The 23,413-nt window shown below is 51.9% G+C and overlaps 1 protein-coding gene across 4 annotated transcripts in view; it reads left to right on the forward strand.

Moving 5' to 3' along the window:
* The window catches only part of CDH23 (cadherin related 23), a 213,404-nt gene that overhangs the window by 135,799 nt on the left and 54,192 nt on the right, over window positions 1-23,413 (forward strand). For 3 of the 4 annotated variants that reach the window (XM_055720362.1, XM_055720363.1, XM_055720365.1), the window contains 11 exons: window positions 10,756-10,820; window positions 11,571-11,808; window positions 12,474-12,579; window positions 12,965-13,092; window positions 16,380-16,452; window positions 16,697-16,813; window positions 17,388-17,500; window positions 19,587-19,694; window positions 20,915-21,104; window positions 22,016-22,161; window positions 22,484-22,703. In XM_055720362.1, coding sequence (XP_055576337.1) covers window positions 10,756-10,820; window positions 11,571-11,808; window positions 12,474-12,579; window positions 12,965-13,092; window positions 16,380-16,452; window positions 16,697-16,813; window positions 17,388-17,500; window positions 19,587-19,694; window positions 20,915-21,104; window positions 22,016-22,161; window positions 22,484-22,703 — 1,504 coding nt within the window. Of the gene's footprint in view, window positions 1-10,755; window positions 10,821-11,570; window positions 11,809-12,473; window positions 12,580-12,964; window positions 13,093-16,379; window positions 16,453-16,696; window positions 16,814-17,387; window positions 17,501-19,586; window positions 19,695-20,914; window positions 21,105-22,015; window positions 22,162-22,483; window positions 22,704-23,413 lie in introns of those variants that run through there. The other variant, XR_008733842.1, reaches the window with a different exon arrangement.

The raw sequence follows: 23,413 nt of genomic DNA on the forward strand, positions 1-23,413 counted from the left end.
GCCCAGATTCCAGTGAGCTCCCCACAACAAGGAGAAGAGGAGTGAGATTCAGTCCAGCATCCCCTCCTGTCCTTTCAGTGGGGTGCTGGGGCTCTGGCACCAGCCGTGCCCCTTGTGTGTGGTGGAGGATGCTTGGCTGGGAAGAGCAGGGGAGGTACAAGCAGGTATTGGCCCCTGTTGCACGGAGTCTGTGGCATGCCTGGGTCCTGCTGCCTTGCAAGACTGCAGGGTCTGAGTACTGGGATGGGTGGAGCGGAGAGCCAGTGCCCCTCCAAACCTGCCTTCAGACGCTGCTGCTTTGAGAGCAGCTGCTGTGAGCTGGGCTCAGTGTGGTGCCAGCTTCCCAAAAACCAGGACCTGCATGACGGCACAGGTGCGTGCTTTGCTTTCTGTTGCTGATGTATTTGCTAGACCTGGAGGAATGGTGAGGGGGCCTAAGAAGACCCAGCAAAAGGTAAGAATTAAGGGGCGGGAGGTCTCCTTAAGCTCTTCGTGCACTATGGATCTGCACAGTGAAGTCCTCCTGAAAAGCTCCGATAACCAAAATCATTAAAGCCCAAACAAACCAAGAGTAACTTGTTTTTAACACACAGTGCATTTGATTTGCCTTGAAGGGTCTGGAGAAAAATGGTTCTCCAGGGAAGTGTGGAAAGTAATCCTAGCTCCGTGATCCCTCTTTTCTGCTTTATTTGCCCTGGTCTGGCGTGGCTGCGCAGGCTGGGATCGGTGGCTGCGGGCTCCATCAGCTGGCTGGCAAGCAGGAGCGAGCTGGGAAGGCTGCTGCGTGGCCCCCCTCCCAGCCCACGCTCCCCGGCAAACGGCTGGGATGAGGCGGGGGAGGCACAGAGCAGTCTGCAGGGAGTGCATTATCCAGCTGCCCACCTTCAACCCCCACGCAAGCAGCTCCCAGCAGGGCCTTTAAGCCCTGTGGTTACCGATGCTCTCCTACCAGCTCGCTCTTATGCAGGCCAGGTCAGACAAGGCAGCCACCCATTCAGGCACCTCTCTCTGGTGCGGATCAGATGAGCTACGCTTTGAAAACGGTGTCGACACCTCCCTGGGATGGTTGCATAGCGATCTGCCCCAAATCCTTGCTGCGTTAGTGACTGCCTTCTCCCTGGGACCTTATCCTCCCACATCCTTGCGAGGTTATGCTCTTTGCCTTGCCTTGGTGTCCTACTTACCTAGAAGTACGTCTGGTCTGGGATGGTGCTGGGTTTCTCCCCGTGACAACCACCCTTAGAAAGTCTGAAGGGGATGCTGAGACTTTTCAGAGCTTTGAAATGTCCCTCTAACTTCCACAGCATTTTTGGACGAGCCTGCTGGTGTGCTTTCCCAAGTTATCTTTTGCAGACCCTCAGGAATAGTCTGAGAACCTCCAGCAGTCCGCACACCTCAGACTATAAACTGCAGTGCCATCAGGCATCGATTTCAGTGTGGGAATGTTTTTCTGTAGCTTGTGGTATGCAGCAAGGTGGGTGAAATAAGCACCGTGTTCCCTAGGGTCTCAATAACCTGAATTTGTAAAACAGTCTTGTGCTTTAAAAAAACACCACTTCCCTTTTTGGGGTTTTTTTTCTGAGTTTCAGATTGTTTTACAGAGTGGGGTGGGAAGAGAAGGTCCCTGTCTTTTTTGCAAATGCGTTAGCCCGTGTATTCTTATATATGTGTATGTATGTATTGTTTTATAGAGAGAGAGTCTGGTTCGCATTCCTGAACAGTCCCTTTTTGCTACCCTCCACGGGTTGTCCCCTCCCTGATCATCATCCCTGACACATCCACTCACCTGGATTCTCATCTTCCCCCTCCCTGCCACTGCACTTCCTTGGGAGAAGCCTTGTTAGTAAGAGCCTAATGAAGTAAATGCGCTAATTAACCTTCTATTGCTCTCCTCATTAATGCAGCCTTTAATTTGGTTGGCAAAGTTTCTCTCCTTTACCACCCAGCTGTCAGTTTTCTTCTGCTTCTTCGATCTCTCTTTGGCCTCACATCGGGGATGGGAAAATCGATCCTGGCCTGATTTTCTTTCCCCTTCTTTCCAGCCAGCTGTAAATGCCAGTCAACAAGAAAGTAATAATGTAGTTTTCTCACCCTGGGAAGGAGAGTTGCAGACATCAATAAGCACCTATTTAAAATGCAAATCGCTTTCTCAATCAGCCATCACCCTGCCAATGGCATGAGTTTTGGGGGGGGGGGGGGGCGGGGAACAGGGATGCCATGGTCCTTGGGCTCCTGCATCCTGGCCTGGAGCTTTGTAGCAGTCCCAGGGCAGCTTTGGGGTGCCTGGGAGGGTTGCATCCCTCTGGGTTTGTCCTACTCCACGTGCATGTGGGATGAGGCTTTGCAAACCTGGGGAGGTTCCTCCAGTTGCCTGTGCAGCCTTCAGGTCTCACCCCAGCCTGCATCCCTCCATCCCTGGCCAAAGACACCCACTTTCCCCTAACGTCTGTGTAGTTCCCACTGTCTTGTTTCTTGATGATGTCCAAAGCTTTTAATTCCCTTTCTTTTTCTTGGAGAAAAAGTGAATACAGGACACAGAAACAGTCTGAGTTAAACAGCGGTGGTTGCAGAGGTTGAGTGGAGAGGCTAGCTGTAGCTCTGAGCTGCTGGTGCTGGTGACTGTGTGGACCAGCCCTGAGGGAAAAGCCTATATTGCTCCCGATTTTGGGAGGGTTGCATGGAGTAAGGAACATAGCCTGTCAGAGCAGGGAGTGAGGTGGGGAAATGCCTTACGAATCAATTGATAGATTAAAAGGCTTCCAGCGATGAGCATACTTTCAGCTTCTGTGGGGAATCAGAGATAAACTATCCCGTGCCCCATCCGTGGTGCCTGGGGTGCTCTCCCAGCATTAGGACCAGAGAGTGGTGCAGTCCATCATCTCATGGGGCATTGGTGGTCAGCAGGACAACATTCCCTGCTGCTGCTGTGAGGGTAGCGCAGGGCTTCTCAACCTTTTGCAGTTGACTGACCCTCTAAATTTTTCTCGGGGGAGGGGTGGGGTGGGGTGAGTGTGTGTTCTGCTCTACAGGGAGTCACCCCCTGCACCTGTGTTAGAAGTAGCTTGCACCTCCCCTGCCTTCCCTCATGGGTTTGGGGAGTAAAGGATGGTCAAACACCAGGATTTCCAGGTCAGCCTCCATCCTTTCTTTCTGCCTGAAGTGAACAGAAAATGTATCAGAGAGCCCTTGATGGGGAGGGTGAATGCAAGGGAGGTGGTAATGGGGAACTGCCAGCCAAACATCCAGGGCGAGCTGGATGTTGCAGAGGATGGGCTCAGGCATGGGAAGAGGACGTTTAGGAAAGCAGGGGCGAGTTCACAGGTCACTGATGGAAATAGGAAAACATTTCCGATGTCCTCCAAGCCTGGGCTTTGTCCCTCCTTCCAGTCCTTCTCCCCTCCCTGGCCCACACAGCTAACCCTCCCTGTTAGCATCTTAATTGATCTTGTTGTTCTCAATCCCCCCCACCCCCCATCTCCTTTAGCATCTTAATTGATCTTGTTATTCTCAGACCCCCCCACCCCCCAAAGTGCTTCGACTCCAGCTGTGCTTAAACAGAACAAAATCTCTTCCAATTTCCCCACTGCTTAAAAGAAAATTGAATCCTTTATCTGCAAGAGGAGAGGAAAACTGCAAATACATGAAACAGTAAATAGTTAAATAATCAAAGTGGATGATTCCAAATTGCCTGGAAAGTTAAACATGAATGGCTTGTCGTCTTCCTGCTCGCTTCTTGTTTTATTAAAAACATAAAAATATGCTTGCGCTCCTTGTTCCCGTTAAATATTCTTATCAACCCAGCTCTGTAAATAAAGAGAAGGGGAGGAGGGGGTTACCAGGTAGCAGTGTGATTGACAGATCTGAAGTCCTCATCTTTCTGTCAGGGCCCAGTGCTCTTTGGCTGTGTTTATCTCTTTAATCTAAATATCAATCCGTAAAACCGAAATAGGGTGGAATAGGAGTCATGACAGCCTGAGCGCTGAGGAGAGACACTCACTGCAGCTTTTGCAGCCGCTCCCTGTCCTGATGGAGCTGTCAGGATAAATGCACAGCTAAAGCGTAGGGGTAGGAGAAACAAAACAAAATCACAGCCCCCCAACCCCCCAAAAAAGCAAGTCCAGACTGTGGGCTGAGAAAGAAAAACATGGAGCAAATCCAGACTTGCTGCTGTCTAAATTCCATCCAGCAGAACACAAGCCAGGCAGCAGGATTTCCCCCACCCTACCCAGTGTTCCCAGTAGGAGACAGGGTTGAGTGGTTTTCCCTTGCTGTGGGCTTTGGCTGGTGATTTGAAAGGTGGCTGGGAGACGAAGAGAGAATATTTTCCCAAGGTGATGCTTGCTGCCATGTGAACACCCCAGTTTCACATGTCCTTATCAGCAGTCCCTTCAGGGCAATCGGCACCTTCACCTTGGTATGTCCTCTCTCAAACTCTGCACCTCTGAGCAAGGGCAACTGTTGTGCTTTCCCACCTGCAAAGCTCCAACAGAGCTTTTCTCCTGGGATTTTGTTTTCTAAGCTGACTCCGGCCCTGCCACTAGCACCCACGTCTCTCCCAAACCAGCTAGGGCTCTGTTTCCTCGAGCAAAGAGCTCCCTTGCGAACTGGCACCCAGCGGGTGCTGTTAGCCGAAGCAATGCTGTGACAGAGGCAATGTCACCCTGTGGACAGATGACCTTGTGCAGTTCCTTGTGCTGCTGATGAGCTGCTGCTGGGGTGTTAAGGGGAGGATAATTTACCCAAACCAGTCGTTTGGGAGCCATGAGATGTGTAAATCAGCCTCCTGAGATCCATCACACCACCCAGAGGCTGCTTCTGCCTTGGGCTATAAGCTTTGCTTGATCTTCTCCTTTGCTATTTCCAGTCACAGGAGTAAAGCTAAGGCTCTCTGTCCCCTAAAACACCCCTGAGAAGTGCCTGCTTGGTGTCTGACTGAGACCTGGGTGTAGTTTCCAGCTCCTGGGGAGCAAGAATGTTGTCTTCCAAGAGCTCAGCCTACGGCTTCCAGACTATGGTATTTCTTGGGCTGAACAAGGAGCATCCCTGTTGCTCTCTCTGGGAATGCCTGTGCCTGGCAGGGATGTGTTTTGGGCTTGCTACCCCTTGCTGACAAACTGAAAAGCCTGCTCTCTGGCTGGGTTTGAGTCACACTTGAAGCAACCATGGGCTGCATCCAGTTACAGGGTGAATTATCTTCACTCCTGCTGGACAAAGGTTGGGCTTTGCCATTCCGTTTCTCCAGTTTGGGATTCAACATGTCCATGTCCATCTCCAGGCAACAACCAGTTCGGCTCTTCCCCCCTCCTTTGATTTTTTTCCCCCTCTCCCTGCTGTGCCCCAGATGATGCTCGGCACCTGGATTAAATGGAATTGCAGATGGTGGGAGGCACGACTGGCTTCCAGAAGCTCTTGTGAATACTTCAGAGATCATTGGGGATTTATATTTCTTCCACCAGACTTTGACCTTAATTTCTTCCGTTTTGCTGGGCTGTAAAATTCATTAGAGGCCCAACAGCAAAGTGAGATGTCAGGCCAGGCAATTGTGTGGTTATTTAATCTATCAGATGTGCCACTTGCCATTTAGGTGGACAACAGGAGAATATGAAATCAATACGGTTCATTAGTGGAGTGCTTGCACCCAGCTCCAGCGCAGAGCTCCAGTAAAACCCACCGAGGTGGGTGTCTAAATGGTCTTGGTGTCATCTTGCACAGTGAAAACCCATGCTTGATGTGCCTGCTGCTCTCACTCAAGGGCCATCTTCTGTCAGCTCGCGTTTGAAACCCTGGTCTCCAGATATTGCAACAGCCCGGCTACAGTAAATTACTCTCTGCTAAATCAAGGCTGCCCAGGCAAGTGTTAACCTCGCTTTGCAAGGAGCTGATGTTGCAGGGAACGCTGTTATAAAACACAATCAAGGAGGCTGTTGTTTTCCCCGGTGGCTGGCAGAAGAGGTGGGGAAAAGCTCTGCAGTTCCCAGGGGGGTTGATTGGCTATTTTTCCCCCCCTCAAGGCAGGTTCAGTGCAGCCCTCTGGGGTCACTAGTGGTGACTGAGCTCCCAGCTCGACCATGGTCTGGAGCCGCTAGGGATGTGGCAGAAGTGGTACCCCAGCATTGCTCTGGTTCCCCACTCCTGTCTCCCTCCTACTCCTATCTCCCTCCTTCCAGGCTAATCATGCCACTGGGCTCTGGCACGATGACGCTGGCCTGCCACCGGCTCCACTCTTGCCTGATTGCCACTTCCCACCAGGCAGCTGCTCTTTAAATGCCTGGGAAAGAGCATGATCAGGGCGGGTGATGCCAGTCAGAGCTGTTTTCCACGTAATGACTTCAAGTAGGTTTTCCGTTGGTTTTCTCGATCTGGTTTTGCAGCCTGGCAGCTGCTTCTCATGGAAGCTCTTGGCCCTTCATGTTTCTCTCCCCCAGATCAAATCCCAGTCTCGGTAGATACCAGAGGTTAGCTGTTACTCCCTTGGGACCTGAAGATTGCAATAAGTGGCATTTAAGAAGGGTTGTTTGCTGTTTAACACATGCAGGTTTAGGTGGCTCCAAAAACCAGCGTGATGACAGGGTATGGCTCCCCACCCTGTGCTGCTTGTACCATGGGTCTGAGCAGCCCATGGCTGCCCAATCTGCCTCAAGGAGCAACCTTATCTGCATCATTTTCCTAGAAAACTGGAAAAAAGTAGGAATCAGATGGGAATTCCCCTCCCATTTGCTTTATCCTGTGGCCCAAGCCCCAGGCATCTTACAGGAGTGGCGGAGCCTTGGTCTCCCTGCTGCCCCCCTGGTGTGGCCACGGGAGCAGGCAGGCAGTGGCAGGATGAGACTCACGCCCAGTCACTCTGGTACCCTGACAGCTTTTTGATGTTCTGTAATTGCTTTCTTGCTACAACTCTTTTAAGCAGAGAGATTCTGGCCAAAGCAACTTGCTGCTCATCAATTTTTATTTCCTGGCTTCTACATGCAAGGTAAGGAAGAGAAAAACAAAGAGGGCAAATGAGAACAAACCCAGCTGGGACCCACTCCGGCAGCCCCGTGTGGAGGGGTTTGACTCCCTTGGTGCCGGCAGAGGCCCTCTTCAGGCAGGCAGGACATGGCAGACCGTCTCATCCAGACAGCAACAAGTTGTCCTTCCATCACGCTTTGCTCACCCCTGCAACCAACCTCCAGCTGCTCATCCTTGTCTGACTGCTCTGGGGGGGAGGACTGCCATTCCCAGGGGCTCCGCGGGGGATCCGCACTGCCCTGAAAGGCTCTTCTTGGCTCTCTAAGCCCTTCCCCGCTCCTCCTGCCGTGCTCCCTGAAGCTGCTGTGAGTAGAGTTAATCTCGGGCAGTTTAAGGAGTCATTGAGTGGGGCTTGGCGGATGATGAATGTCGAAACCATTACCGGCAAAGCTCCGTGGAGCTGTTTAAAACTGAATTCTCCCATGTAAATTTCTGCTCCATCAATCCTGATGACATGTCAAACATTGCTATTGTTTCCCGAACAAATTGGACGACATGCCCTTTCCTGCAGATTTGCCCACGAGAGCAGAACCACTTGCTGGCTCCTTGCTTTTGTCTCTGGCTCTGCTGGCCTGTGAGCTGGTGGGGAAGGATGGACATGATGGCCCTTGGTGGGAACAAAAGGGAAACATCCAAAATATTTGTGTGTGGGGGAGGGAGATCGATGGAGATCTGGGCTGTGGGTATTTTTGTGTGCCTGTGATTCACGTGCTGGGTACGCACACTGTGCTGCAGCTCAGTAAATTAATCCTTTGTGTTATCCAGGCTTTCTTTTCTTGCCGCTCTCCCAGAGTTTAGCTGCGCAAATGTAGTTTCTTTAGAAATGGTCTGTGCTGGTGACAGCTCATAAGAGTACAGATGTGGACCTGTGTTTTCATCCTGCCCTTTTGCAGGCTCCAATGGGCAAATCCTACTTTAATATTCTGGGCAGGAGAGGAGCAGCCGTAAAAGCCATTTGATTGCTTCTCCAGGTGGAACCCTGGGAAACTTCCAGCCAGATGCCTTTCATCCCCGGGCTGTGGGGATGGATGCATGCGTGCCCGGGGGGGACCAGTCGGCAAGGGGGGCAAGCTGCAGGAAAACAGCTGGTACTCAGGGATTGCGAAAGGCCCCGCAAAGCCACTGGCTTGGTGGGATTTGGAATATTCTGCATGTGGGTCTCCTGTGCTCCCTGGGAGCCCTTGGGATTGCTTTGCAAAGTGGGTGTGTGTTGTCTCCCCAGGGATTCAAGCATCTGAGCATCTTTTTTACCCTTAGAGGGAAGAAGTTTGGTAATGCGGAAACAAGCATAGATCCAAAATTAAATATGCTGAGCGTGCATAGTTTTGCTTTTTGCATATTCCCTGTCACGCTTAAGTAACCTGCTCCATTGCCCTGCATTATGTCCATGATGTTCAGTTGCCAGAAAAGCCATCAAGCAAGCATCACCTCCCACCTCTCCTGGTGTAAATCGGGGTAATTAATTAGCCCGACTGGTGAGGTGGTGTACAGGGCACAGTTAGGCTGCCTGGCCTCCTGGCTCCTCGTGAGTGGGTTGCTTTGCCTTGCTGGTGCTTTTGCCTGGTCCAGCATTGCTGCAGCTCAGAGTCGAGCCCACCCTCCTGGCTCGTCTCCCCAGGGTCCCGCTGCCTCCCATGCTGAGCAGCTCTGTGCTAACCTTCTTTTAACCTTCCTCTTCCCTATATTTTTTTTCCCTGGCAGAAGAAAATTACACTTTCCCAGTGTTGTCTGTCACCACAATAAACACTTACAAGTGCAATTGTATGGGGCCAAATGAAGGGAATTAGTTTTGCCTGTGCTTTGTCGCACTGTCATGGCCCCCTGTAAATCATTATCTTATCACCAGCTGATCCAGGTGCTTGGAAAATGCCTTTCTGGGCTCTGCTCTCGCACCAACCACTTAGGGATTAATGGGCACAGAAGTAACACTGGGAGAAATCCTGGCTGGGAGGTCAAGGGCTGGCTCGTATCAGGCAATGCTGAGGATGCTCAAAGCACTCAAGGATTTTTGAGAGGGGAGACCCAGGGCCCTTGTTGGCCAACCCCAGTCATGCTTTGGGAGTTTGCCACCACGATTCACGCCCACCTGGGCTGGTGGCAAGTGTTAGGAAGGGGGATTAATACTAGTATTAATTGGCTGAGGAAGGCTGGGGTGGGCAGATAGTAGATTAACCCCCCTTCCATTCAGGAAAGCACCTAGGCTCTGTCTGGGACGGAGCACCTTCATAGGTGTTCTCTGTGGAGGGTGATGTACCCCAGAGGGGGCTTGCCCTCCAGGAGCAGGTGCATCTCTTGGGGCAGGTTTTGGCAGGTTTGTTCCATTTTACTGAATGCAGCTGCTATGCATGCAAAAAGTTAATTGCACTTTAGCAGTGGAGAGGAAAACCAGCAAAATCAGTGGATCTGAAAGGTTGGCTCCACCAGCACACCCTTCAGCTGGTGTAAAGCAGCAGGAATTTACCACTCAGGCTGGGGGAGCATTTGGGGAGAAAAAAAATGAATTAATCCTGGCTAGTTTTAGTGCCTTTTTCCTCTCTGCCACCCCATGGTGTGGCAGGTAAGCAGCACACGGGGTAAAGCAGTTTGATGTACTCAAGCTCCTACTCTGCTGTCAAGGGTAATCAAGGCCATCGGTAAATCAGGAAGGTTTCAGGAACGGGTTGTGTTCCATGCCAGTCCTAAAATACAGCCTTTCACTGGTATTTGGACATAAAATGTGTCTCTGACCCTGCTTTTTTCACAGACCTGTTGGTGTCTAAGTAATCCAGACAGGACTCAATTTAGAAAATATACTGGGGGAGAAAAAGTATATTTTGGGGCTTGTATTCCACTTTTCTCACCTAAAAATGAAATTTTCTACTCCTTTTTTCCTGCCGCCGCTCATGCATATTTTATATATTCATTAGAGAAAAGACTTTAAAACATACATAAATCTTGCCTTGCTCATCCAGAGCTGACACACCAAGTTTCGCACACCGTCCCCAGAAGGTGCTGGTTGCCTAGCCGTGACCAGCCTGCTCCAGCTTCAGCAGCTGGCGGCAGGGTATGTGCATCCAGTCCTGCCACCGGCAGCGGCTCGGCTGAGAGCCGGTGCTGCACGCCCACGCCGCAGCATCCCGAGAGGCATCGGTCCATCAGTGGGGTTGCAGCAGGCTGAACCCCCAGAAGGGTTGTCCAGCAGGAGCTGCTCGTGGAAAGCAAGGTCTAAATCTCTCTCCTTGCTTTTCCTGGTCTGTATTTTAATTTGGAGGTGGGGGGGAATTTTGAAGCAGGATAGGCTGTTATTTCTCTCCCCGCAGACCCCGGCATGCTGCCAGCCCTGAATGCACGTGGAATGGTAAGAGCTGTGGATGTGGTGTGCTGACTCTTTTGGCTTCATGGGGCCAGGAATGGGCAGCCTGCAAGAATTGTCCCTGGAAATCTTTATTTCACATGCACTTCCCAGGTTAGCTTAGTATGTCAGGGAAAGTAAGTAAGCATAAAATTTTCCTCTGCCAAAGGTTTTGGGATTGATACTGAGAGATGTCGATGGAAGGCTGTTATCTAGAGCAGGCTGCAAGTCAGGGACGTGCAGGATAACCCAGGGGGGCGCAGACAGCCCCAGCCCTGCATCTCTCAGGTGATAAACAGCAGCACACAAGGTCTGCACTGGGTAGAAGCAGGTAAAGAGGATGTAGTGGATTCACTGGTGTGTATAATGCGACATTCCCATAAATACCTTCATTTATAATTAACTTATTTTTTCAGGCAACTGACAATGATGTGGGCACATACGGGAAAGTCAGTTATTTTTTCAGCGATGACCCTGACCGGTGAGTGTGACTGAACCACTGGCATGACTTTGATTCTTCAAAAAACTCTTCTAACCTTGCTAAGAAGTCGCGTGGCAATTAAGAGTATTTGTTATGTCCTACCTGTGAGAGAAACTCTGGAAACCCCACTATGCTGTCTCCCAAAGGGTTGAGTTAACTTGAGCATATGCCTGGTGCTCGGCACATTTAATTACTTTGCTAAATCAGGACCTACAGGCACCAGCATTGCTTGGGACCAATAAACGCATTTTCCAGCAAGTTGTTGGCCCTGGAGCATCGTGTGCAACCCACTCATGGTGAGCAGCTGGGGGAGGCGTGTGGGCTGCCTAGCAGAAGGATCTGGGGGCCCCTGAATCCACTTTCTCTGCCTGTAGATCAGGGGTCCTCAAACTACGGCCCGCAGGCTGGATACGGCCCCCAGGGTCCTCAGTCCGTCCCCCGGTATTTACAGACCCCCCCGCCGGGGGTTGGGGGGGAAACCAAGCAGCCGCAGATGGCTGCCTGCCGCTTCATCCGCGCGCCGGCCCCCTGGTTAAAGAGTTTGAGGACCCCTGCTGTAGAGCCACACTGAGGATTTTTACCCCCTCACCTGCGCTAAGCTCTTGAATATGCTCTGGGTCCTAATATCCCTCAGAAGAAAGTCATGAACTTCACCCACTACAGTGCTGCCTGTCAGGCTGCTGGCACCCCATCGCTCCATCTCTAGGATGTGGTCACCAGGACTTTCCCCTTCCTTTCCTGTCCCCTCAGTTTCTCGATGGATAAGGACACAGGTGTAATCCTCCTGACGGCTCGGCTGGACTTTGAGACCACACAGCGCTACACCCTGACTGTCATCGCCCGGGACGGTGGCGGGGAGGAGACGACAGGGCGCGTCAGGATCAATGTCCTCGACGTCAATGACAACGTCCCCACCTTCCAGAAGGAGGCATACCTGGGGGCCCTGCGGGAGAACGAGCCCTCCGTCGCCCAGGTGGTCCGGCTCCGGGTGAGGGACAGGAGCAGCTCCTCCGCTTGGGATGTGCAGCGGGGACGTGAGAGTGGGATAGGTCCCCATCCACCCCTGCGGCCATCCCTCCTGCATCCCTCCTAAAAACTGCCTGGTGCTTTACTGCAAAGTGCAACTGCGTGCAGTGCTGCAGCCATCAGCTGCCTCCCTTCTCCTCCTCTCCTGTAAGTCCCATGCCTGTACAGCATCCCCAGGACCTGGGCTTCTCCCAGGGCACAGGCACTGCCTCCACATCATCTCACTGTACCCAATAAAGTCAGCAGGCACGGAGGGGAAGGTTCTCTGTTGTTGGTGGAGCTGTAAGCCTCTGCTGTGGAGGGAAGGAACGTACGGGAAGCTATTTTCTCCTTCAGCACAAGAACAAACTGCCATAATGCAAAAGCATGACTTTCCCTCCATGAGCCAAGCCAGATGAGTGCCATAGGGAGGGGGGAGAGGAGGACTGGCTGAGTCCTTCCTGGGAGGCGGGATAGGAGGAGAGCTGGTTTACAAAACCCCTCAGGGCCTCTGACGAGCACATCTTCCTCCATCGCTTTTCCACTTTCCTCAGGCCCAGCCTGCATCTCCTGGCCCCACGGCTCTCTCCTGCTACACACCACAGGCACAGCTCCCATGCTCATTTACTCCCTCTGCTCACATCCTAGGCATCTGATGAGGACTCCCCTCCGAACAACCAGATCACGTACAGCATCGTGCATGCATCTGCCTTCCGTGACTACTTTGACATCACAGTGTCAGAAGGGTACGGAGGTAAGTGCTGGTCCCAGGACCACGCTGCCCTTGACGAGCAGCAGCAGCAGCTTGGGCTGCACTCACACCCCTGCAAGCAGTCCTGTCAGTAGGCTTTAGGAAGCTGCTCCAGCAGCTTCTCTGCTTGTTCCGACCTGGCCTGCAACATGGTGCTTTGCAGCCGATCCGCTGCGGAGCCATGTTTCCATGGGTTATGCCACTCCAGGTCATGCAAGTGCAAGGAGCTCAGTAACGCCCAGCACTCGTGGCTTTGGTGCATTGCCAACTCAAGCAGCTACTGTTGGCCCTGGGGAGGTGATGTGGATGGGCGACCCCCCAAGCCTGCCCACCACCCTGTTCAGTGTGTGAATGCCCCCCTTGACTGCCCCATTTTGCATACTTTCAGTGATCAGTGTGAACCATCCCCTCGACTATGAACAGGTGGCCAACGGAGTTATTTACCTGACTGTGATGGCCAAGGATGCTGGCAACCCACCGCTCAACAGCACCGTCCCCGTCACCATCGAGGTGTTTGTAAGTATAGCGGCTGATGATTCTGTTGTGGTTTCCCTGCAATTGCTCCGTCGCAGTGTCGTTAATACATCAATAACCCAGCAAGCCTGTCTCGCCCTGTGGATGTGTATGTGTGGATTGCAATTATGTGTGTCTCATATATGTATATATGCATCATATATGTCTCACGTACATGTGTGTCATACACGTATTGGTTAAAGAAATGCTGTCCCTGACATTGGTAGTGTCTGAGTGACAGAGGGTGAGTGAGAGTGTCTCTGAGGGGGTGTCACCATGGAAAAGTGCAGACGGGCCGTCCTGACCTCATGCACCTCCTCCCTCTCCTCGGCCGTGCAAAATGTGCAGGGAAGCCACTGGAAGTAATGTGGCCCTGGAAGTAATATGGTAGGAGCCACAGCTAACTGCAAGGCAAGGAGCAGAGCTTGGGACGGGGTGGGGATCAACCCTCTGCCCTTGTTTTTGACTGGGGAGGTTCCTTGAGCACCCAGTAAACCTTTCTCACCCAGCAGGGAACTCCTGACTGGGATGCTCTTCCCCTCCACCCCCGTAGCCAGAGGTGCTCACTGCACCTCTGATGCGGAGGGGAGAGCTTTGGCTGCACGTTAGCACTTGTAGAGTTGGAAATTATCAGTCCCTGAATCAATCACGAGCAGTTGATTGTGTATCTGCCCAATGCTGGCTATCCCGGCCAGGCTGCAGGCTTTGCCATGCATCTCACGTGCTGCCATAGGTGCAAACCCCCGCGAGGAGGGGTTGCTGCCGGGAGAGGGAAAGCATCACAGTGTTCCTCAGGAAGATTAGATTGGATTGTCATTTTGAGGCACGTTGTGGTTTGAAGACACCTGGAGGGACGTATCAGCGATGGAGACAGTTTGCTTGATAACCCGTCAGTCTTGCGGTGATGGGATCTAAGCCAGGCTGGTGGCAGCGTCAGTCTGGGAAGATGAAGAAGACGAAGTCCTCGGTGCTGTAGGTTGGGAACAAAGTCCCATGAGCCTGCCTTTCCTCAGCTCCCTCACTGTGCTTGGGAGAGAGGGAATAAGGCTGTGCCGAAGGGGTTAGTGGTTGTTAAATACATCCTTCCCGTGCTGTGCTTTAGATAGCATAAACGCCTCTTTCTAAAGACCACACTTTGATGGGTCATCTCCTCCAGGTTGAGGTTCTGGGTAGCTGTCACATTTCCTACTCTGAACCAAAGGGATTTTCTCTTAATTGGAAAAAGAAAAGACAAAAAAAGCAGAAAATAGAAAGAAAATGAGGAGGAAGTGTTTCACAATGGCACTTGAGGAACAAGAGCCGTGAAAAGGCAGAATGAGAGCGAGTGCAGAGGGAGGTAATTTTTTTTCATCCTTTGGTTGTTGGTTTTTAATAAAGAAGTCAAACTTGCCTTGTAGATTTCCCATTAGGGGACAATACGCTTTTGTAGAGGGAGCCGCCGAATCAGAACTAATAGCACGCGCCACGCCAGGATCCGGGGAAATATCACTGCTAATAAGTTTCTGCCTCACTCCCTGCCGCTGACGCCCTGTTCAGGGCGGTGAGCCAGCGACTTACAGCATGCATACATCTGGAGGGAAGGGGGCTGTGTGCTTAGCGTGAGCATCTGCGATTCTCAGCAACTTTGAAGATGAGATGGTGGCTGTCTGAGGGTGAGGGAGGAAGGCTGAGGCTCAGGGGAATATGGGAAACTGTTTTTAGCTGGTTAGCGGATGCCCTCTCCCGTGGGAGCAGAGGAAGCATGCCGGGTCGGGTCTGGCATCGCTGTGGGTGCCACAGGAGGCACACGGGAAGGTTTGCAGCAGAAACCTTTGGAGTTCACATTGCTCAAGTGGGAAATGTCCTTCTCAAGTAGAAAAGCCATGTGCCACGCTGCAGGCAGGTGCACGCCAGCTCCGGCCAGATGGAGAGCTGGCCAGAAGCGAGCCCTTGCCCTCCCAGGAGCTGGCTTTCTGGGCCATGGCAGTGCAGAGCACGGCCTGATGAACTCAGGATCACTAACAAAATGGCACAGCGTTTGCTCTGGCTTGCATCCACCCAGCCTGGACCGCTGTGCAGCTCACCCAGGTCCGGCTGCACATGGAATGTGGATGCATGCTCAGGCTGTCCATTTCCTTTGCCTTTAACCTACCCAGGGCACCTGGGTTTGCCTTGGGGTGGTGACCCCAACCTGGCTCTGTGAAGAGGAGGCGGGATGGTGAGGACAGCACCCCAGGCAGCCAGCAGTTTCCTCATCACCCTCAGAGGAGGCACGATGAAAGCCGAGTGATGTAAAGGCTGATTAAAGACCACCTGCTTCCAGCAACGAGCACAGAGGATGGCAATTTAATTGCAGTACGATGGGCATCGTTGGCATGTGAAATTGCCTCAAATATCAAGTTCAGTGGCAGCAGGAGCAGCTGATACTGTAGGTCCATCAGCGATCTCCAGGTAGAAAACGTCTCCACAGCAGCCCGAGGGAAACAGCAAAGTCCATAACGGTGTTTTAATGTCCTGGCAGCTCCATCCTTCCCTTCGTAGGTGGTTTGGGTTTGGTTCATTTAAGGCAGATTCTTAACATTATTTAAACAGCATTTAAAGCCTCCCTGGGGGAGCTTAAACTGGTCCGAAATCTGTTTTGAGGGATGTTTCGAGCAATTGTTCCTGCTTGGTTTCACCAGGCCGGCCATAGTTGCTGGCAGAGACAGGCTTGGAGGGAGCGCATTGGTATGCAAACCAGCTTCCCCCCTGAAAATGCTGTAGCTGGTCTCTCTGCAGACATGCATAGCATTCCTCCTCTTAAACAAAGGCAGCCAAAGCTCAGCAGCTTCCCTGGCCGGTCCAGTTTGCCTGGTGGCCTCATGGCCAGGGTGACCTAGAGCACTAAGTCATTAGTGTGCTGTTCTGAGAGGGAGGAGTGAGTCTGTACAAATTCTGCTGTGCTTCATGCGTTGTCTGAGTCTTCCCAGGGCTTGTGGTAGAGGCAGGAGCCGCTCAGAGGATGCTTGGCTGCAAACGGCAGTGGTTCCTCAGGCCCAGGGTGCTGGATAATGAGTTGGTCGGTATTGTGCCCACTGTATGGCTCAGCAAAGTCATTGACAATTAACTTGACCGCAGCTGCTTTTACAATGAAACCGTGTGCTCAGACCTCCGGTACCTTACCCCCAAGCCTATCTTCCCCACGCTGATGTCTTGAGCTGGTCACGTCTTGAGATGCACTCAGCCGGGGGCATCCCCATACCAGACTTCTGCAGCTACTTGACCTTTTCGCCTTTTTCCCAACCAGCCTCTTGACCTTCTTTTTGCTTCAGGATGAAAATGACAACCCCCCCACATTCAGCAAGCCCTCCTACGTTATAACTGTGATGGAGGACATTATGGCAGGTATGGAGCATGCCCCTGCTTCTTCTCCAGGCTAGAGTGGGTGATGGTTTGTTGGGGAGGTAAAAGGCAGAGACCTGGCAGTTTCACAGCCATGAGGTCTGGAGTTTGGCCCCACTGTGCATGCAGGCAAGTGGACCCCCTGGACAGGTGACCTGCAGGGGTGGTGTGGGAGGATAGGGCAGCTGCGGAGAGCGGCTCTGGGCTGCTCATAGCCATCCCATCCCTCATTTCTGCCTCCCCAAAGGAGCCACAGTGCTGTTTCTCAATGCCACGGACATGGACCGGTCCAGGGAGTACGGGCAGGAGTCGATCATTTACTCCCTGGAGGGCTCCTCGCATTTTCGGATCAATGCACGCTCAGGTGAGCCTCTGTACATGCTCTCCCTCTTTTCCTTTCAATTCCCTCTCCTAAATTTCCCCTGGTTTTCTTCCCCATCATTGTTTCTTTTTCACCCTCATTCCTTCCTCTACCCTTCCCAAGCAGCCTGCTTAGGAGGTGCACAGTTTAAGGGATTCACCAGATTTCAGACACCACCACTTGCTCGGTCACCATGAGAGCTTTGGCAGAGGCATCGGTGGAAGCTCGGCTCCTGGTGGGCATGACACATAAGAAAAGGCTTTGGCCACAAGGGCGTACCTTAGCTAAGTTGCTGCTTCCCACCTTCCCTTGCTGGCATCATTTTCAGTTCATTACGGGCAGAAACAAGCATGAGGGATCACAGGCAGTTGTTACGTAGCTCCCATGGGAAGACACAGCACGCACAGGAGCTTTCTGACAAGCTGACCCTTTCAGGGTCCATGGATTTGAAACCGAATCAGAAGAAAGGGCCCCTTTGTGAAGGATTCTCTCCCTTGTTTTGAGTGTCCCTTTTTTCCACCGGTGCCCCTGTTCACCATACAACATCTCTAATGCCTCTCATCTCTTGTGGCTGCAGGAGAAATCACGACGACATCTTTACTGGACCGGGAGGCGAAATCCGAATATATCCTCATTGTCCGGGCGGTGGATGGAGGCGTGGGCCACCATCAGAAGACAGGCATTGCTATGGTGAGTCTGTGAAGGAGCAATTCCCATGTCTTCAAGCCACTGGTGCCTGCCTGGGGCTGGTGTTGGGAGGGGCTGGCCAGGCACTGGTGCCTCAGTTCCCCATGCTAGCAGTGTTTCTTTTTAGCTGTGTGAATGGGTAAAGAGCATACAGTGGTGCCCCGCCGCTGACCGCAGCCCTTGCAGAGAATGACTGTCTGAGCTGTGTAGACTTTGAAATCAGGCTCCCTTTCCTGGCAAGCCATTCACCCAGGAGCCACTTGACCTTCCAGAGCTTTATGTGTCCAGCTCTCCATGCAAAGGTGGTAATGGGTACCTGTTCCACCTGTGGCATGGCTCCCTTTGTTCATGCCTCTTGAGAAATGCTTAGCAGGAGAGCCTGCAGGCACACTTAGTTGTTCCTGATGACTGCTGTTCACATACTGGCTAGATCAAGGGTTTCCAAGCAGTTTGTCATGCCCGGGCTCCTCAAAAGGCTCTGGTGAAGTGCAGGCCATTGTACTGCAGACTGAAGCCTACTGCTTTGCCTTGCCCTTTGCAGACATCAAGGAGAGCCATTGTTTGCAAAGGGTTTGTAAGAAGTCTTTGGAAATATCGGGAGGTCAAAAGCCAAGGATCCATCTCTCTGCTCATGGCACCGCACCACGTTGCTGTGAACATTTCTTAATAGTTGGGTGCTCTTACTCCTGGCGTGCTTGGTTAGGCTGAGGAGAGACGTCCCACGCAATAGAGCACGATGCAGGGAAATAATGTGGTTTTGCTGAGGAGATCCCTAAAATAGTTGTCACTACTGCCGAGGGCCATAAGGAGGTGTGCAATCTGGGTAGCAGACTAGAAGCCCCCTATGGACCCTTCCAGAAGCACATGATGGCCTTGGCCGGGCAACAGCATGGCCCGTTGGATACTGGGTTCCCCTGTTGGGGCTCCAGATGAGATAATGTTCTCCTAAAAGCTTTATTGAAAGGCAAAATAAGGCTTTTGCCACACAGATTGCGTTTTGAAAAAAATATAAATGCATCATGATTCCTAAATAGTTAAAGAATATTAAAACTCAGTGAGAAGTGGGTGGCCAATTAAGTTTGTCTGTTGTCATTAGCGAGGATATACACCCAGGACTCAAAGCTGTTCCCTGTAATCATTTTTTATCCGGGAACAGGGGTCCGTTTAGGGGCTTTGCAAGATCCTCAGATGATGGACAAGCACCTAGGGTGCTCAGAGTAGAGATGGGTCACCAGCCTTCCCCAGGAACCACGGTGGTGCCTTAGCTTGTGCCCAGGGCACATCCCTGCAGACTGTGCTATCCAGTTTTGCCACTTCTACCACGGGATGGCACCAGCAGCTCAGCCTGGTGCTGAGGCAGGACCCAGTACCTGGGAGCAGAAAAGATCCCAGGAGAAGCTCGACTGAGACCCCTGCGTGGGGGTGGCAGGTGCCAGGGACTTCCTCCTGTCCCTCTGCCCCTCCTTTCCTTGAAGTGCAGCTGTTCCCTGAGGCATCTATATAGGCTTACAGGCTGGATTGACACGGGTGATCTGGGAGGTGTGAGACTCACAGACAGCAGGATGCATCCCACAGGCTCACTGCTGTCACTTAGATGCCATTTCTCAAGCTGCAAATGAAGATAGGTAACACTTCAGAGCACCTTCCTCTCCCGTGCACTCTTGTCTTTGCACCTCCCACCCCCTGTTACTGTACCCTCTCCCGATTTCTCATTTTTTCTTTTTGTTTTCTTGCTTTTTACCAGTGACTCAGTTTTTTGCTTCTTTTCCTGCCATGCTCCTGCTGCACCCTCTCCCCCATCACCATGACCAATTTGCATCCCCCTCCCCACCCCAGTGAAGCAGCTGCTCAAAAACATACCTTGTGCCCCTGCAGTTGTTTTAGCTGCAAGGTAATAAGTACACGTGAGCCAAACCGAGATCAGATATGCCAAGAAGCCTTGGCTATGAAGATGCAGGAGGTTGTTTTTCTGTGGGTTTTCCCTTCAGAGAGTGCATGTGTGTTGGGTACCTGGTGCTGCTGTTCCCCCAGGGACATGCTGTGCTGCCCCAGGAACCTGATGCAGTGTTGCTTGCTTGCTCTCTCACAGGTGAACATCACGCTGCTGGACATCAATGACAACTACCCCACGTGGAAGGATGAGCCATACTTCATTAACCTGGTGGAAATGACGCCCCCCAACTCGGATGTCACCACGGTACATGCGAGGGAAGGCGGCTGTTGCACTAAAAGCCTCTTCCTTTCAGCTGGCAAGGTTGTCACCTGCTTGGCTGGAGCAGGGAGTCGCCTCCAAAGTGGTGTCACCTCCTAACTGGTGTCACCTCCAGTCAAGCACCATCTTGCAAAAGTCTATTTAAAAGGTTACTCCTGAGCCCCCTCGCTGCTGCCCCTCCTGTGTGTTTCTCCTGTCTGCTGGGATTATTATCTTTTTTCTCCCCAAATTGTGTGGGTTTTGGCCAAATTCTCCTTTTCTTAGCCTCGCCTGCGACCTCCTTCAAGGACCTCTCTGAAAGACATTGATTTACAACCTTTCAAGTCCCTCTGGTGAAATAAAAGAGAGGGAGAGAGGAAGGCTTGTACTCCATCACGCCGGGAGAAAAATGACGGGCACAAAACGGAAAATAAATGAGAGAAAAGTGAAGAGAATCCACAAAATCGTATAAGGAGGAAGGCTGCGAGAGAAAAGGAGTTGGGGGGGAAGAACAGTCTGGTAGAGCCAGAGCACGGCAGTTTTCTGTCTTCTGCGTGGCACCAGCCCCGCTGCTTGGTGCCTGCTTGAAGTCGTCTTGCCTTTGACATCCCAATTAGTTGCTGGGAAAATAATTACTGTGTCAGCAATATGATGTAAATTCAGCTGCGGGACAAGCAGCGGGGGCTGGGGAGGTTATGAGTGTAATGAAGTTGGGGTTTTTTTAATGTAAAAGTCCCCTGTAATTAAAAATGTCACAGGGAGAACAATAAAGCACAAAATGTCTGGCGTGGAGGAAAACTCCACCAGTGAATTATTTCTAGGATTTCCGATGTGGCAGCACAAGTTCCTCAGAAAGCCTCTTTGTCCCGTTTATTTTATTTTTCTGAAGGGTGCTTGTTTTCTAGCTGGTTTTATTTAAAAGGAAAAAAGCCCATTTGATTGCTGTGTGCTCATGTCTCTCTTGCCTTGCCATTACCTCTTGGGCTTGCAGGCCAATTTCAGTTAGATTTAGCACTACAGTAGAGGTCTCGAGGGTACAAACCCCCTGCAAATACCATGAAAATATACAGCTGTATAGAGGAAGGAGAACTTCTCGCTGCCGCTGGTACAGGGAAGCCTCTCATGAGCTCAGCCTCGTTATTAGACACTGGTGAATCACGTGGGGACTCACCATGGGAGTTAATTCCCATCGCTCTGCTTTAATTTTTGCTCTTTCTCTGTGGCAGGTGGTGGCCATTGACCCAGACCTGGGGGAGAACGGCACAGTGGTGTACAGCATCCGACCCCCCAACAAGTTCTACAGCATCAACAGCACCACCGGGAAGATCCGCACAACCGGTGTCTTGCTGGATCGCGAGAACCCCAACGCCCAGGAGGCCCAGCTCATGCGGAGGATCGTGGTGTCAGTCACCGACTGTAAGCTCTGCTTTCATCCCACTCCTCTTTTGCCACAGTGGTTTGTCTCGCTCCACCGTAGCTAGAAATCGCTGGGGCTCAGGTTGTGCAAGCATTGCCCTCCTCACCCTCCGCTTTCCCTCCCCGGTGGTTTTCACGTGTTACATGGAACTTTCGTCAGCCTGATCTTTCCTTTATGATGACGTTTCTTTTTTTCCCCTGTTTTTAGCATAAGTTGCAAAGATGTTTCTGAGGTTAAAAAATGAGAGTAGGTTAAAACCTGCTGCTAAAACAAACCAGAAACCTTCAAAATGTGAGCACAGTCATTTCTGTAGCAGCCCTGACGATGAGCCTGGGAGGCAGAAACTCCCTCTCTTCTGTCTGGCTCCATCAGTACCTAGGAAAGTCAATCGAGCAGGTGGGGGGAAAAGAGCTGATCAAGCAGCAAAATGTGTTTTTCTCTGGAAACAGTATCTTAGGGAAACTTTTTAAGGAAAAAAGATAGAGATATGAAGATAATTTTCTATTATCCAGCCTGTTTCCAGCAGTCAGGAGGCACATAGAAGCTCATCTCTGCCCCTTTCTGTTTTTGCATAACCTCTGCACTGTGCTAAAGCCATCGTCCCATCCGTCCTGCAGGAAAGACAGAGACAAGCACAGACTGGTCTCGCTTTCGTTTCAAGCTGCATGCACAGGTAGCCATCGGTCTGCCCGGCATGCCAGCTGCCAGGGAGGGTTTTCCCCTGCCAGGGAGCTGTGTCATTAGTCTGAGGGGCTGCAGTGCAGGGGGTAACACGGACAGGTCAATGCCTTGAGGATGCAGCCCCATCCTGCCCTACTATCTGTATAGGGAGTGAGGGCTCCTTTTTAGGGGAAAGGGGTGGAAACAGCTCGAGGCATTAACCTTGAGACCCCGTTCCTGGCCTCCGCAGGCGGGAGGCCACCCCTGCGAGCTACCAGCAGCGCCACGGTTTTCGTCAACCTGCTGGACCTGAATGACAACGACCCCACTTTCCAAAACCTGCCCTTCACTGCCGAGATCGCTGAGGGCCTTCCTGCAGGCTCCTCTGTCTTCCAGGTGAGCGTGTCCCATTGCCACCATGCCCCGCGCTGAGAGCTGCTGCTGTTGTTGCTGCCATCGCTTCTGCAAAGCAAGCTAGCAGTACATCCTCTCCACCCTCTCCATCCTCTAGCAGTGCAACTGGGGGGATGCAGAAGGGGTTGTGGCATCCCACCCCATGTGCTTGCTCCCAGCAGGAAGGATGCTCTGAGGCCTCTTTGTTTCAGCCCAGAATCCCTGGGGACAAAGAGATGCTAAGTGTTTATGTACTGTGATTTTCATTGTCAGGAAATGATCAGGTTCGCCCATGCTCACCCCTTCCCTCCGCTCTCCCCACCAGGTAGTAGCCATCGACCTGGACGAGGGTCCAAATGGGCAGGTGACATACCGCATGCAAGTGGGGATGCCCCGCATGGATTTCTTCATCAACAGCACCAGTGGGCTTGTCACCTCCACCACCGTGCTAGACAGGGAGAGGATTGCCGAGTACTACCTGCGGGTGGTGGCCAGCGATGCCGGTGTGCCCTCCAAGAGCTCCACCAGCACCCTGACTGTCAAAGGTGGGTACACCGAGACCCCTCCAATCCTGTCCAGCCGCAGAGCCCCCTCCAGTCCCAAAGAGATGCGTGACAATGACACCTGACCAGAGGAAATGTGGTTTATGTAGGAGACACAGCAAGGAGTCAGATGGATATATGATCTGACCTGTTAGGTGGTTTTGCATATGACAGCATGCAGGGAAGGCATCCCATCACACTGCTCTCCCCATGGGCTGCGTGTCTTGCCCGGTGTGGTGTCAGCATAGTAGAGAGATAGAGGAAAACATGGTGTTTCTGGCAGCACCCCCAGATTCTGTATGATTTTTCCTCCACTCCCTCATCCCGAGTGTTTCTTTTTCTTTTGGCTTGCCTTTTGCTTCAGCATGTGATTCGCATCAGCTGTGTGTCTGGACAGCTCGTGTAATCCTGATTTCAGAGCTGGACTGCTATTATGTGGCCTGTTTTTAATTTAATGCATTTCTATTTACTGGCTTCACATGAGCCTAGTGCTGAGGGTAAGCTTCATCTGGAAATAAACTGACCCTGGATTCTTCTCAGGACTGGGTTGGAAAAAGAAGTTTCTGGTCCTGTAACTCCAGAGCCCTTTGCCATACGCCAGGACTTACTGAACTTACATTTAAGCCCCAGATTTTCTTCTGAAGGGGGATGGAAATGAGTTTGGTGCAAACAGTAACTTTCCTTACAGTTCTGTAAGGCTTCTTTGGATGTGG

The sequence above is a fragment of the Falco cherrug genome, chromosome 9, assembly GCF_023634085.1.
Source record: "Falco cherrug isolate bFalChe1 chromosome 9, bFalChe1.pri, whole genome shotgun sequence".
Taxonomy (NCBI): Eukaryota; Metazoa; Chordata; class Aves; order Falconiformes; family Falconidae; genus Falco; species Falco cherrug.